The 17,018-nt window shown below is 45.9% G+C and overlaps 1 protein-coding gene across 1 annotated transcript in view; it reads left to right on the plus strand.

The window, feature by feature from the left end:
• The first annotated feature begins 247 nt into the window (after positions 1-247).
• The window catches only part of LOC146205711 (sodium-coupled neutral amino acid transporter 7-like), a 33,849-nt gene continuing 17,078 nt past the window's right edge, over positions 248-17,018 (plus strand). The window contains exons 1-2 of the mRNA XM_084590369.1: positions 248-571; positions 8,100-8,230. Coding sequence (XP_084446495.1) covers positions 445-571; positions 8,100-8,230 — 258 coding nt within the window. The 5' untranslated portion in view covers positions 248-444. The remainder of the gene's footprint in view (positions 572-8,099; positions 8,231-17,018) is intronic.

Genomic DNA, 17,018 nt, shown 5'->3' on the forward strand with positions numbered 1-17,018 from the left:
GTTCCGTTGAATGCGCGTTTTCGCACGGATCACTTCTATTGTATTCTCAGGGCACAGCATTGCAGATATATCCCCTTGTTATAGCAGCTCTGAAACGCGGCAGAAAACGTCACCTTTTTTCACTCTCCCCCAGGTATATATGCCGCTTTCTCGGCTACGAGGCATGTGCACCCTGCATAATTTTCTAACTTTTTCGATACGTTGCTTGTTCCAGGAAACGTTTAGACACTTGCACCATCGCAAGCCCCATCGCGACACGTGTCGTCTTCAGACACGTGCTGGTATCGATTCAGACGCCGTATGGGAGTCGTCGTGGGGCCACCGCACAAGCCGGAGCGCGTGCCACACGATGACGCAGGGCAATTCCGAAGGAAGCGGTGGGCTGCCGGCTGTGCACTGCCTTCGTACCGCCACGACTGAGCGCGTCTGCCGCGGCCGTCCAGGATGGCCGTTCCTGCGTCCGAGCGAGGAATGCCTGCCGTAGTGTCCGGCACCAGCGCTTCGAAAATGATCAACCCGACGCCGCCGAAGGAGATCGCCGAGGCAGCGCAGCGTCCGGAAGCTACCGAAGGTATGGAACAGCTCCGGTTAGCTCGCGGTACGCGCCACGTGTTCGCAGTTCGCCCGAAGCGCTCTCTTCCTCGTCTTCCAGCGGAAAAGCTTTACTTGGACGGTGGAAAAGTTTGCCGAGTCTATTGGGCGTGTAGCGAAGAACAGCTGTAGGCTGTAGCTTGATGTGTGTTCCTCACGCTGGATGGACCAAACGGCTGGTTTCTGCCAAATCGTTCTTTACTTGGAACAAACAATATTCTCAATACCTGCTTATGCATTCGAATCGATCTTCGTCACAAGTCAGGTCGGCCCGCTATTTGCATGCCTTCAGAGATCGACCATAGTATAGACGTTTTCGTCAATCAAGCCGCGATTGCCTCGCTTTCTAGAAACAATATATACTATAGCTAATTCTAGAAGTGCATCTGGCGATCTCAAGCGCTCTTCTCCTCAGCGTACCACCATCAGTGCTTATGTGTAGCTGTGAAGATCTGTAAGCGACAGATCGGTTTACTCGCTTTGCAATAAAACAACTGATTTTTTTTTTTTATTTCTAGCAAGCGGAAGCAATCGGCGAAGGCTCATGCGCATGCGCAATAACCATTGGCTGAGGTCCGGACCCTTCGCTGCGAACAGACGCGAAGCTGCCTCTATGGCTGCTGTAGGGGAGGGTAGTGCATCTTCTGACGCGGCCAGCGCTCCCGATCCGCCTCTTATCACTTCAAGAAGGGATCAAAGGACACTCCGAGTCTTTCAGAATATGCCGTCAAATGCCGAGTTTGCGTACTCTGTTGAGCGGCTAATGCCGCTAGTGGAAGAGCGTTACGTTACAGAAGCTGCAGGCAGGAATGCTAACGGGCCGCACGATCCACGTTATGCATTAAAAGTGCGTCAGCGTCATCGTCTCTTTGTTTCGATATTTTTTGTTTCGCTATCGCTTTCCAACTGCTATGCGTTTTCTTCGGAGCCACTATGATGACCCCATCCAACATATAAATTTGCAGTCACTCTACTACACTTACTTCTCCTAACTGGTAATACCCATAATAGTACTAAACACTACGTTGTACTAAGCCCTAATCGCTAACTAGTATACCGCCCCGCCGCAATGGTGCGGTGATTCGAGCGCTCGACAGCTGTGCCCAAGGGTGCGGGATCGAATCGCGGCCGCTTTTCAATGGATGCCAAAAGCCCGTGCGCTGTGCGATGTCAGTGCATCTTAAAGAACCTCGGGTGGTCGAAATTTCAGGAGTCCTCCACTACAGCGTCTCTCATAGTTTAAGTCGCTTTGGGATGTTAAACCCCATAAACCAAATCATCTATTGGTGCCCGAAAGAAAACAGACGATGAAAAGATGTTTTCACGGACTCAAAGAGCCCCTCTTGCTTAAAAGCGTCAGAAAATACAACCTAAGATGCAGCCCATTCTTAGGTATAATGACAAAATACCTGCCTGGTATGTAGAAAGAAAAAAGAAAGCATTAGTAACAGCTAGCGGGATTCGCGCTGCTGTCGTAAACGTTCAAAACCAAAGCAATAGCCTTTCGCGTTCCTCGGGGCTGGCGATTGTGTTCTTTCTTGTTCTCTCAATATTGTGTTTTCCACTAGGCGGTGAAGCTGATTTTCTGCACTCTAGCCTTTCAGTAAAGAGCCAGACGTCTACGTGGGGAAGGGGTCAAGTAAGCACATGCCGATCTGTTGAAAAGGCATGGGTGTCTTCGGTCGGATGTGATTGCAACATGCGCATATATTATTCAATATTTTTCTTTGCATCTCTAGTATACTTCAAGCTATACTGAAGTATACTAGTATACAAATTTTCGCTTTATATGCTTGCTACTGCTAACCAGTACCCTTATTAACTGGGACACACACTAGGACTGACGTCAGCTAGCGTACAATCACATCTACTTCTACCTCGTGTTTATAATCTAGTCGAACCTCGATCGATTTATCATTCCATTCCTCATAATGCACTATACGTAATCTCATGCGCAACAACACAACGCACCCATTACCCATCTACCGACGTCAGGTGGACCCCAGCCTAAATGTACGATGGGGCTGCTGGTGGCAACCACGTTAAAAGAAAAAATTCGTTTTTGGGCGCGTGTCGCGCGCGCGATTCGGGGCAACCAGGGACAGCGCTTATGAGGCTCGTCGCATGCGCTCAACAAGTACAGTCTGGTCAAAAAACCTACGGCCAAATGATTTTCGTATAAGCTGCAAAATAGAGCCGTCATGCCATTATTAAAAGTCAAAAGGCATTTCAAATGCTACGAAATGATTTCTTATCCCAGCAAGGAACTGTCATATAGCATTTCACGACTCTTTAGTCTTCAATGACGACATGAATGCTTCATTATGCAGCCGAGACAAAAATCCTTTGGCTTCAGGACTTTTGACCAAGGCTGTACATCTTCCTTGTGGTGCAGCTACAGAACGGTGCATTTTCGTCTCGCGAGGTCTTTTATTATTGCACTGCATAACTTTAGTGAGTTATTGTTCTGAGCTCACTAACAAGTAACGACTCAGCATTCCAGTCTGATAGGTTACCTCGGCAGTAAGCCTTTTTTGTGTGTCCATACAAGTGAGACCAGCCTCGCATTCAGCTGCAGCACTGGGCTGAGATAAACAGCCGATAGCATTTCGCTAACCGTGTCGCACGTCGAAATTCGCCCCCGGATCACGCGCACACAGCTGAAAGCAGATCCGATAACGTTAGGGGCGCCATTAGGAACAGAAAAAAAATAAATAAAAACTCAACAGCTCGGCTCTGCTTTGCTGAAACGGAGCGAGCGTACGTGCGTAGGGCACGGGCCAACGTGCTGCATGGAAAAAACTAGTACGTCAGGTGTCGCAGGTAAATGTAACCAAGGTTTTTAAAAAAAGGGAGGTCACGTAGTCCTAGTGAAAACAACTGTGTTGAAGGTCTCGTTGCTAGCTGATCTGCAGTATTTTTTTTTTTTAATCCCTAGAGCTAATTGGAGAAGACTAATAGTCTTCCCCAATTATGGGCTTGAAGAGCAAAGTGTCCATACTGCAAACTAGTACGATTTTCTGCCCTCAGCAGACTCACTGAGTTAGACAACCCCGTATTCTTGAAGAGCTTGACTACGTTTGGCTGAAACACCCGGTATACACAGCACCGACATATAGGAATGAAACAGTATAATGCACATTTACTAGTTAAATTTTCTGTTCTTCTAACAACGTAATGAAGTGGCCGACATTGTACCGTTTATACCCACGTTCTAAAATCGGTCCGTTTTTTTTTTTTTTTTTTTTTTTTTTAATTCTACCAATATTCTTGTCCCCCAAACGATCTCTGTCAAGGTGTTCAAGAAGTATACGTTGAGTAGCCGATAGTTAACCTTGCATCTCGCACGCGGAGTCTACTATACCCTCTTGTAGAGCTGGCCACAAGGAAATAGGGGCCCCTGTTTTATGCGTGCGTTTGGAGGCACAGATAACATGGAATGCCCCGATTTTCACTTCTGCAACCTTTATAACGAAGAAAAGGAGGGGGGGGGGGGTACCATCAGACACAGTGGGTTATTTAGTGTTTGTAATCCTCTCTTCAACGGCCACCAGTTCTACATGAGAGCAGTTTCAATCTTAATACTATAGAGTCATAGTACCGTACCGACCTAAATACCCTACCCAGCACTTACCCAGCCGTGACAGCCTATTGGTTAGAGTGCTAGGTCAAGTGGGTAGGACAAAATGTATGTCTGGGGACGTACGGTCCCTGACTAGACAAATACGATCCCACTACATCGCTTTCTGCTGAAGGTCCTCGATTTGAAATCCTTGATGTGAGTTTTTTCAGAAAGTAAAACAAAACTTCGAATAACCATTTAGTATTACCAGAACAACCAGGTAGTCACTGCTCCTGATCGCCACCTCCAGCAATAGGAGCGGGGCGACAAACAAAATTCAACGGAATAAAAATTTATTTACAAGCACGCGCCGCTATTCCCTAGCCCAGTCTGTTCCCCGGCCCACTCCTTTGAGTGGATAAACACTCGTTATCCTAAACTAAAGGTATTTCGAGAAGGTCTAACAATGCTGAATTACGTTACCTGTGCGATAAGTTAGCTAGGGTACGTAACAATGAGTCTTTTAGGGGTGCTCTTAGGGACACGCCAGCGCGAAGCACACGAGATAGTGAAGTTGAGTCAGAGCTCTCTTCATGAAAGAACTTGTCTATGTCGCCTGGGATATCTGTCACGATTTCACACTCCGCACAATAGGTACAATAACAAGTTGTGCGTCACATACTTCACTTGCTTCCTGTGGCGCAAGCTGTTAATGGCTTTAGTGCAATATAGTTTTGTCGTTGTTTTATTCACTTTGCCAATAAATGTCACCGCATAAGTGCCGTCATCACTACCGAAAACCTTTCAACAATGCGCCCCTACTTCTACCCTTCAACGATACTTTCTTTGATTCCGCAAATGCGTAAAATGCTGAACGATAGCGAACATAATGCGAGCTGCGTGAAGGGTGCGCAGTATTTTTTTTTTTTGTCTTAACAAAACGAGCATCAATGTGACGAGGCATTTATTGTCGCTGAGGACGATAAAATATTGACAAACTATTTTAGGGCTTGCACTACTCCATATCTTAATTAAACTATCGCTGTTGAGTAGCTAATATGTCTTAATTACGGAGGGTATTTGAAATATGCTGTCATTTGCCCCAGAGGAAGCCAGCAGTCAACCAGTAAAAATTGTAGCTCAACAGCACGGTTCATTAGCAGTTATCTAAAATAAAACGAAACTGCTACAAAGCAGCTAGTTTTCAATGCGTGGATTGGTAGTTATCATTAACGAAGAAGAAACAAACAATATTTCAAAGCATTTTTTTATGCAATACCTTTCGATGAGACGTAAAATAAAAAAAAAAATGAAACATAGCCGATTTTGTGGGAAAACATATAAGTATAGCTTTGCGCCTATGTAGTAGCCAACTAAAACAGCGCTGGCGTGCATTTTTGATGCAAAAGTATTACAGGCGAACTTTGCTTGCATTGCATCCAAAATCCGCTATATCCTGAGAAGATAGGATAGCCGAGCTGCCAGGATGTGTGAGGGGGCGTACCTGTGTTAACAGAGAGACAGGAACGCCTTTTAAGAATAATAAGGAAAAAAAAAAAAACAGACGCCAGGTTTTGACGGTCGGAATGAACTGCACTCGTGTTGTAGTTGACCTACGCAGTAGTGAGGTAACTCGCAGAATGTAGGAGGAAAATATATCAACATGTGCCCACACTGACCACGAGAGGCGACAATCCCGCAACCGGTGACATGGTGGAGCCCTATACTACTCCGTAGGGAGCAGCCGATTCTCACTGGAGATCGATGAAGTCGACGCGCTTCCCTGTGCAGGCGTTTCGCTTTTGCAACGTGCCACTCATTTATCGTTTGCAGGGAACGATGCTACAGAACATGCACAATCTGGATAACGTGCACACGGAGCTCCAATGCAAGAGAGAACCGTCATGTTAGTGCAGAGCAACGAATTGAGTTGTTACTTCTGCGCTGAAGCATTCTCAGGGGTATTGTCCGTTCAGAGAAGAAAACAAAAGTGTACTTTTTACCAACTCATTGGGTGAATCCGGATTCCTTTCGCATTGGAACTACCTGTGCAGCTCTAGGCTGATCTGTGCATTAGGGAAAGCTTGCGTGCGCACACGAAGACTGGAGTGGTCGTCAACCCAGTGAAGTACACCGTTTTGTCAAAAGCTTGTAGCCTAAGGGTTCTGCCTGTGAGCCGCACTGTGTTGCTTGTAATACATCTCCAGTGTTGTGAGCCTCCTTAAGGTAAGACTAGTTTTGATAATGCCCCCTATAACTATGATTTCAATGAATCCTGCAGGAGCTGCACTACAGGGCTTAGAAAGAAAAAGGTGAAAAAAGCTTTTATGGGCTCTAAACTTTCGCAAAGCTTCGCTGCACAACTTCACTGCACGACGGCAGAGATGTATTTGTTTATGCTCGTCGTCGCTTCTGCACTGTAGTTTATAGTAACCTGTGCGTGAGAAGCATTCTTAAAATACATTGCTGCAGATGATGCGTGTGTATACTCACTGATGGTGTAACCGTGATGTGTGCGTCGCGTTCGTCAGTGGAATTTACCAGCATCATATCAGGCGACTATAGTGCATCCTGCATTAAAGTTTTTACTGGTTGCCACACAAAGGTCGTATGCTTCCCTCATTGTGCGATTCCATGTTTCAGTCTGCGTGTCATATGTTGTGTCAGTATCGTTTGTTCCGCGTCGAAAAAAAATAATATTGCCCTTATTAGCCGTTAAAATGCAGGATGCGTTTAAAGGCTGCATGATCCCCGTTGTTTTTTGTGGTTCGTACAAACGTCTCTGGACAGCACGTCCAGCGATTTTGGACTTGAAGCATGATGTAAATGATCATCACCTTAGTTTTCTAGCACATATGAAAGAATTAAAGTCCAACTTTCACATCGACAAGTATGGTTTGAGACTACTGGCCGAAACAACAGTCATGCGCCTTGGCTGCAGTTTGCGTGGTTCCACGTACTTTTGTCCCCGATAGTATGAAGGTTTTTTTTTTTTTTTTTTTTTTCAAAAGTGGCTGACGCTTGAGCAATGGAAGAAATTAATCTATAAGAATTGGTAAAAAAAATTGCGCCGAACTATGCAGACCACAAGAAAGGAAGACGACGAGACACAGGTCTTTCATGTTGTCTGCATGGTTCGGCGCAATTTCTTCACCAATTCAAGTATGCACCAACTAGCTCAAAAAGAGGCGTTAATCCTCTATAAAAAGCCTAAAATGGTAAAATCGTAAGTATAAGTCTAATTACTATCTAATTATATAAACTGTAAATCAATAATTACACTTTAATCGGTTTGACCTGATTTCATTAGAGGCAACAATAGCGGAAGTGCACGTTTCGACTTCATGATAAATTGGCTTGTTTATAACACTCACTATCATCGCAATCACCATCGTCATAAACCCCCACCATCAACATTATCTCTGAACATCAAATGTTATCATTGCTGGTGGGTCGCCTGAACAAAATGCATCCTGCCGTAGAAATTCAATGGGAGCCAATTAGATGGCAAATTCTTTTTTTTTTTTTTTGCCACAAGTGAGGAGGTAAGTTTAAGAATGCAGGTTGTATGCGCAAAAGGATACACACGGTTAAATGATAATATAGCATTATCCGAGTGCTGCGGCGAGTCTGCCGCTTTATCTTTCAGCACGACAGCGATAGGAGCTGCGCCTTGATCTGAGAACGTATCAGACTGCATTTAATGAACGTTTTCATGAGGCTTTGTATTTTTCTGCACAAATGTCGCGAATAAACGCTTACGTACTTACGTTTTAAATATAGCGACACTACGGATGCGGCCCACAAGCATAATCAGAGTCGATGGTGTCGATAAAATGTTTCCTTGTTGTCCCAGGAGATTATGAAAGCGTGAATTATAGCCACACAGCGAAGAACAGCTTAGACTGACATGTAAAGCCCGACATTCCATACTCCTGTCATTCAGGTGTTGGAACCATGAGCGCCTTCTCGGTGGCCGTCGTGATGGCGACCAGCGCCCTCGGGGCAGGACTCCTTCATTTCCCGGCAGCCTACAACGTCGCGGGAGGCATTTTCATGGCCACCATCGTGCAGCTGGTGAGCGCTTTGCCCTCCGGCACTGCATGCTTTATTTTGATCTCACCTATTCGTGTCTGTCTGGTCAGGACCCGCTCAGCTCGGGCAGAGTGAGCTCGGGATGGGAGAAGCGCTTCCGTTACTGCATCAGGAGGAACACAAGCGCAATCGATGCGAGGCCGAGAGCGCCCGAAAGCGACGAGTCTCAAAAAGCCGTCATTGCCTCTTTTACACTCGTAGGCATATTCAGGCGCCTGTGTGCTATAATGCACCTATGGGTTAGCATGCCGACGCTTAGCGCGCCTATACGATCGAATAAAGCCTTCGTTTTGTAGTGATGATCCGCCCGTATGCACGAGTTCCTCCTCAACACGAGAAGTCCGTTGTTAAAGCTGTGCTTACCACATACGTAAACAAAGAGTTAGTTGCAAGACCAATTTCTACGCGCAAGAATATTTATGCCTATATACTATGTTCAGTCAGGAAATAAGCAGCTCATCTCGTTTACGGTTTTGATTGGTGAGCGAAGAAATACACGCTTGGGCGTACCATGTTTTGTTGTCGCCAACTGCTTTTCTTTTCCTTTTTTTTTTTTAAGCATGAAATGTTTTTAACGCGCGTTGTCGACAGGCCGTAGAGGAGAACACGGTGCCGAACCAGATACGAACCTGAATTATGCATGATGATGATGAGTCTGCACGGTCATTTTTCTTCGTATCGGGAAATCAAGGGATTCTCACGAAGCTGACTAAGAAGTAATAAAAAAGGATGATAGCACTTAACACACACGCACGCGCACCCACACGCACACGCACATGTACACACATACACACACACACACACACACGCGCGCACGCACGCATGGACACGCACCCTGAGCGCGAGGCTAGGTAGTTTGGCGGTCGCCGCCGAGTTATCTGCCACGACTGCTGTAGCGGGACTTTGTGATGTAGACACTAACTTTTACGGTTCGCCACCTGCCGCTGAAACAGCGCATGCATTAACAAATGTCATCTTTCACTTCGCGCTGGCTTCACCCACATGCTGCTCTGCAGCTGGAGCAGCGAATGCGTCAACAAGTGCATTCCTTCACTCCGCGCTATTTCATGGCTCAAAATTGCCACCTTGGTGTACTCAAGCGCTTTCAGCACGATGTCGAACCTAAACGAAACTTAGCAAGATCGAAAAGCTAGCTGCGGAACAAAAGAGTATAAAACTATTGCTATTTACGAGATTTCGTCCCTTATGAAATACTTGTTTTTTTTTTTTTTTTTTTTTTTTTTTTGCATGTTCAAATGCCATTCCCGTCAAACAAAGTAGTACTGTGACCCCCCGAGTGGTCGCGAACTGCGCGGCACAGCTAACCATTATTTGAACCAGTGAAGTAATTGCTGCTGCTCGCTCTCTTTTACAAGGGGCCGAGTCGGATTGAATACCTACAAATCTAAAATAATATTATTAATGCGTCTTTCCCTGTACTTTGCGACATTCTGCCGTTTCGTACGCCATGATGTCCACGCGGCTTGCGGTAGACAGAACCGCACTTTGTAAAGGAGGACGTGTTCGAATGGTTAGTCTTGGTTAAAAATGTGCAGTCCAAGGGGTTAGCTTCTAAGCCATGCAAGGGGGCTCGTTGCGCGTGTCCAGCGTTAGCAATCATGCAGGAGACGAAAAAACTCGTTCTCAGCGTTCTCGAACTGAGGTATTCCAGGAGTGCTTCTAAGAGCCTCATCTCGTTTTCCGGTAGCGGTGCCGGGTAAAACAAGTACCGAAGCAGAAGTGAGACGCCATCGAGTGCGGTACGTCATTAAACCAGCGCTGCTATCTCTGTCGCACTTACTGAATTAGCTGTGCACACCCGCCACTGTTACTGACGTCTCCGTGAGCACGAACGCACAATCATGCTTATGGTAAATGAAACTGGTACGGAGCCGAGTAGAATCTTGTCAACCGTCGTTGTGGAACCGTTCAGATTGGTCACACCGGACTGTGACGTCATTACCCACGAGACCAATCACCTAGCGGCGCGAATTTCGAAAGTGCTGTATATATAGGAAAGCCAACACGTTGGTTATGTTAATTTCATCATCAACAGCTGGAATATAACCATAGCAGGGCAAAAGCCTCCACCATATTCGTCGTTTCCGATTTTGCGGAAAATTGTAAATCGCCACGGCAGCTCAGGGGCTCACGTTGCGGATACTCTGGTCCATTTTTCTTTCTGGAAACAAAATGCTACAGTTTTTAATCTACCTTACAGTCATCACCTGGTCCCCTGCGACCCCTTCTGGTCCGCCGCAGGAAGAAAGGAACTAAAAAGACGTCATTTTTATACGGCGCAGAATGAAGTCAACGCTTTGAGGCGGATTTCAAGCAGATGGCGAAAAATGGCTTCGTCCATGTTTTCCAGGAATGGTACAAACGGCGGGACAAGTGCATTTCGCTTAGCGTAGAGCATTTCAATGGTAAGCAAAGGCCTGATTAATTTTCTGAAATTAATGCTTTAGAGAATTAGTCTCGGTCTTTATTGAACAACCCTTGTAATATGCAGAAGATAAAGTAATGTCCAACTGCCTCGGAAACGAACAGAAGTTTACAATATGTAGCGAGGCATTGGAAGTGGTGAGGGAACACGTATACTTGGGACGGGCAGTAGCCGCAGATCCGGAACACGAAAGGGAAATAACTATAAATAACTGTAAGAGAATCTGATTTGGATTGAGCGTATTTGGCAAGCACTCGCAGGACATAAGCGGCAGCTTACCAGTCTAGCTCAAGAGGAAATTATAGAACAGATGTATCTTACTGATACTTACGTGTCAGGCAGGAACGTGCAGGCTAACGAAAAGGGCTCTACTTATATTGAGGATAAGGTTTGGTTTAGTTTATGGGGTTTAACGTCCAAAAGCGACTCAGGCTATGAGAGACGCCCTAGTGGAGGGCTCCGGAAGTTTGAACCACCTGTGGTTCTTTAACGTGCACTGACATCGCACAGCACACGGGCGTCTAGCTTTTCGCCTCCATCGAAAAGCGGCCGCCGAGGCTGGGATTTGATCCCGCATCCTTGGGCACAGTAGTCGAGCGCCCTAACCACTGCGCCACCCCGGCGGGGCTGTATTGAGCACGACGCAAAGAGCTACAGAGCGAAAAATGTCAGGTATAACGTCAATAGATAAGAAGCCTGAAGAGTGGGTAAAGGAGCAAATGCGAGTTACTAAAATTCTAGTCAAAGTCGAGAAGAAACTGGCAAGTGAAGACAAACGTAGTAGGGGGCAGCGGAAAGTCAGGTGGGCGGATGAGAGTTTTGTGGGAGTCAGGTGAATGTTTGGCTGCGCTGACTGTTTGGCTTATGATAATGTTACCGAGCATAAGGTTCTTTTGGCGATTCAGAAACTTAAGCCAAAACTTTCAACAGGAGTTGATGAAATTCCCAGCTTCGTAATCAAAGGATGCGCTGACATTTTTGGCCCTGTTTTAGCGTATTTGTTCAACTTATTGTTGCGAACTGGTGTTTTTTCTTGTCATTGGAAATTGTCAGTAGTTGTTCCTGGATTCAAGTCTGGCGATGCTTGTGATGTGAACACCTTTCAACCTGTGTCACTGATTTGTTCTTTTGCGAAAGTTTTTGAAATGGTTATGTACGAACGCATGGGCTCATAACTTCAAGCGGAAGATCTCAATTCTGCAGCACGGTTTTTTAAAAGGTCGATCTGTGGAAATGAATTATGCAGCTTTCTTGATTATACTGGCCCACATGTATTTAATCGCGGTCAGATAGATGCAGTCTACTTTGTCATGACTAAAACTTTCGATGCGGTTTCCCATGAGGTACTTCTGATGAAGATGAAAAAATACGGACTTTTCTCCATGTACTGTAGGTGGCTCAAAAGCTACCTTGGCAGCCGCCGTAACATGGTCCGATTTTCCGGCTTGTCCAACGAATTTCTATCATCTTCGGGAGTGCCTCAAGGCTCCAACTTAGGACCGTTGTTGTTTTTAGTGTTTGTTAATAATTTGCCGTTACATGTCAAGAACTCGAGAATTTTCCTCTTCGCATATGATTTTAAATTATTCCGTAATATTGGAGATATTGAAGACTGCCGCCAATTTCAAGCTGACATTAACAGCGTCGAGAAATGGTGTTTGTTGAATCGCTTAAAGTTGAATATTAAGAAAACTTCCGTCTTGTCTCTAACTATAGGAAACGCGACGCAGTTGTGTTTGATCATACACTTTTGGCGGGTCAGATTTCTCGTGTGGCCCATGTACGAGACCAAGGTCTCGTACATGGCTTGATTTTAGATTGGATCTAAATTCAATTGTGTATACGCGCATTGAGACACATTGGTCTTATCTCTAAACTAACAAAAAAACTTTCAACGGCACGAATGTCTACGCACTCTATACTGTGCCCGTGTGAGACCGCGTCTTGAGTTCGCGTCAGTAGCCTGGAATAACGTATCTGCCACCTATTGAGCAAAAATTGAAAATGTCCAGCGTACGTTTATACGCATCTTTTATATTGGACGCCGTCCTTTCTACGACTACGATTCTCTCTTGGCAGACCTCAATATGTGTACTCCTGGTTACAGGCGACTCATACGTGACATGCAGTTTCTGCAAAAAGTTGTGCGCGGTTTCATTAACTGTGAGACCTTACTGATGTCACTGAATTTTTGTGTGCCGCATGTAAAGGCCGCAAAATCTTTTGACACATTTTATCTAGATTTTCACGCCAACTGCCCAATGACTCGTATACAAATCTTGTAAAACAAAACGTTTATTGACACGGACATATCTGCCTAATTGTTGTTTTCATGCCTGGTTTTAAATGTTATTAAATGGTCATCCTGATGTATCTGATCTAGTGTGCGCTCCTTTAGGTCACTTGGCTGTTGAGGCACACTCAAATAAACATTATCTATCTATCTAATGCAGCTAGCACATTACCGGGTTCACTAGACGAATATGGTGGAGGCTTTTGCCCTGCTATGGGTATAGTCCAGCTGTTGATGAAATTAACATAACCAACGTGTTGGCTTTCCTATATATACAGCACTTTCGAAATTCGCGCCGCTAGGTGATTGGTCTCGTGGGTAATGACGTCACAGTCCGGTGTGACCAATCTGAACGGCTCCACAACGACGGTTGACAAGATTCTACTCGGCTCCGTACCAGTTTCACTTACCATAAGCATGATTGTGCGTTCGTGCTCACGGAGACGTCAGTAACAGTGGCGGGTGTGCACAGCTAATTCAGTAAGTGCGACAGAGATAGCAGCGCTGGTTTAATGACGTACCGCACTCGATGGCGTCTCACTTCTGCTTCGGTACTTGTTTTACCCGGCAACGCCACCGGAAAACGAGATGAGGCTCTTAGAAGCACTCCTGGAATACCTCAGTTCGAGAACGCTGAGAACGAGTTTTTTCGTCTCCTGCATGATTGCTAACGCTGGACACGCGCAACGAGCCCCCTTGCATGGCTTAGAAGCTAACCCCTTGGACTGCATATTTTTAACCAAGACTAACCATTCGAACACGTCCTCCTTTACAAAGTGCGGTTCTGTCTGCCGCAAGCCGCGTGGACATCATGGCGTTCGAAACGGCAGAATGTCTCATAGTACAGGGAAAGACGCATTAAAAATACATTTTTAGATTTGTAGGTGTTCCATCCGACTCGGCACCTTGTAAAAGAGAGCGAGCAGCAGCAATTACTTCACTGGTTCAAATAATGGTTAGCTGTGCCGCGCAGTTCGCGATCACTCGGGGGGGTCACAGTACTACTTTGTTTGACGGGAATGGCATTTGAACATGCAAAAAAAAAAAAAACAAAAAACAAACAAACAAGTATTTCATAAGGGACGAAATCTCGTAAATAGCAATAGTTTTATACTCTTTTGTTCCGCAGCTAGCTTTTGGATCTTGCGAAGTTTCGTTTAGGTTCGACATCGTGCTGAAAGCGCTTGAGGAGTCCACCGAGGTGGCAATTTTGAGCCATGAAATAGCGCGGAGTGAAGGAATGCACTTGTTGACGCATTCGCTGCTCCAGCTGCAGAGCAGCATGTGGGCCTCGGCGAGCTTGAGATGCGCACCCAAAGTGAGACAGTTATGCGCAGTTTGGATTTTGCGCCATGAAGCCAGCGCGAAGTGAAAGATGACATTTGTTAATGCATGCGCTCTTTCAGCGGCAGGTGGCGAACCGTAAACGTTATTGTCTACATCACGAAGTCCCGCTACAGCAGTCGTGGCAGCTAACTCGGCGGCGACCGCCAAACTACCTAGCCTCGCGCTCAGGGTGCGTGTCCATGTGTGCGTGCGCGCGTGTGTGGGTGTATGTGTGTATGTGTGTGCATGTGGGTGTGCGTGTGGGTGCGCGTGTGTGTGTGTTAAGTGCTATCATCCTTTTTTATTACTTCTTAGTCAGCTTCGTGAGACCCCCTTGATTTCCCGATACGAAGGAAAATGACCGTGCAGATTCATCATCATCATGCATAATTCAGGTTCGTATCTGGTTCGGCACCGTGTTCTCCTCTACGGCCTGTCGACAACGCGCGTTAAAAACATTTCATGCTTAAAAAAAAAGGATAAGAAAAGCAGTTGGCGACAACAAAACATGGTACGCCCAAGCGTGTATTGCTTCGCTCACCAATCACAACCGTGAACGAGATGAGCTGCTTAATTCTTGATTGAACATAGTATATAGGCATAATTATTCTTGCGCTACGTACTCGTGCGCCGTAGGGTGCCTCGAACGCGCGCATCGAGGTAAGATGTTTACTAGATAGCGCGAGAGGGTGCCGCATGTTTCATCTAGCTCTGTGTATAGCAAACATTGTTGTCTGCATCGTAGTCCCCAGACACCAAATCAATATGCTATCGCCGAAGCCGAGCACGCCTCGTGTAAAACTGCAACACACTCTCGCTCTGTGTAGTAAACATCATCAAGTTCCAACTGCAAAACACTCTCGCGTTGTACATTGAACGTCACCGTCTTCATGAAATTCCATTCACACCGCTCCTTCATTTACCCTAGGTAAATACGCCATACGTGCACACCATCACGTTGACGACAGGGACCGTAGCCGTGCCAGGCAGGCTGGCAGAACAGTCGCAGAACAAAAGCCATTTCTAGCCGTTGTCGAGAAGCTTAAAAGCGCGGAAGCCAGCCAAGATCGAAGCGGCAGCAGCGACGACTGCCGCCGATGGTTAACGCTCGTGAAACTTGGTTCAAGTATAGTTGAAACTCTAACAAAATTTTCAGGCACCTGCACGCACCAAAGGCCTTGTCAGGGAGTTTTCTCCCCTCCTCCTTACTTTTGGCCCTTTTTTCACCCATTTGTTTTTCTACCGGCGGCGTATAAAGCACCCCTTGAAAAATATTGTTCGCAATGACACTGGTATGGAGCGTAAAAAGAATAACGCTGACTGCTGTATTCTTGGCTGCGAAAGCACTTATCAGAATACGCCGCAGGTCAAATTTTATTGTTTTCCAATGCGAAGTCTGGACCATGGACAGCACTGGAGGGTCATTGGAACAGTGAGATATTAGAGGAACGGCAAAAAAAAGAAATGTATGGACGGTGCTTAAGACCATGTACGTTCTGCCAATGCGAAATAATTAATCCCTCGCCGGGAATTCTGTGGCGAAGGTAATAAAACATGACATACATATACACCGCCATAGTCCTCAAGTAGTATACAAGCGTGCGTTCCCTATTCTAGTCGATATTGTGCCCGGCTCGCAACCCTGGGGTCGAGGATACGAATCACGCCTGTAACCCAAAATATTTTATCGAAGTCGAATACGTTGTAAAGTTATAACATTTTAGACATGCGGCGGCCTTTATTCTCATTGCATGCCATGTTTTAATCGCTTTAGTTCCCCGCGTGACGTCACTTTTAACGTGAGCTTTGTGGGGTGTTTCAAGTTCCCGGCGAAGTCATGTGGTTGTGACGCCGCTGAGTTTCTGGAGCAGGAAGCCGTTTTTACAGGACATTGGGTTTCATTACTGGTGTGCCATGTAATGATTAAAACATGGGATTCAAATCGTCCGTCGTCAGAAGTAAGTACTCACGTAACTACTCTCATTATTTTATTTTCATCAGAAGTGCATTTGCCGTCTTTTTAAAGTAACTGTAAAAGGTTGTTTCCTGTTTACATATGCTCTTTTGAGTGAAACAATGTAACAAGTCTGAATAATAGGCTGTTGAAGCGAAAGCTTCACTACGGTAGGTAGTTCGAGCCGTCGGGTATGCAGGTTTTCACCTTGAGGAAGATTTAGAGCTCAAACTTCTGTGTTAAGCCTGGTGGTCGCCATGTGACTTTGGAGCATAGTCACGTAGACCACCAAGTGGCCCATGACAGCTGTGAAGGTCAAGGTCACGTGAGGTGACGTCAGTGTGACGTGGCAGTAGAAGGCGCTAGAGTGACATTACGTATATAAATAGGAGCGGCTCCAGCGTAGGTTACAACACTGCGCGAGATGGAGGCGCCTCGGAATGCGAAGGCACGACGGAATGAGGCCCTGAAAAGGCAGCATGCCGAAGAGACCGATGAAAAACGAGCTTTACGTTTGGAAGCACGCACAACATGTTTAATCCAAGCTTGGCAATAGGAATAGCCATGTATACATGAAGCTTTCGCTTCCCTCCAGGGTTAACCAAAGTTAAACCACCAGCTAATGTTTTTTTGTTTGTTTTCTTTGTCTTGGCTTGTTTCACATAGGCCTGTTGCATGCAGGTGCACGGTGCAGCTACTTCACTCCCACCTTCAGTCACGACTGCCCTCAAGTTGAGCGTCTTGACCGGAT

Source organism: Amblyomma maculatum, chromosome 1 (genome assembly GCF_055883805.1).
Source record: "Amblyomma maculatum isolate TAMU_Amacu chromosome 1, ASM5588380v1, whole genome shotgun sequence".
NCBI classification, from domain to species: Eukaryota; Metazoa; Arthropoda; class Arachnida; order Ixodida; family Ixodidae; genus Amblyomma; species Amblyomma maculatum.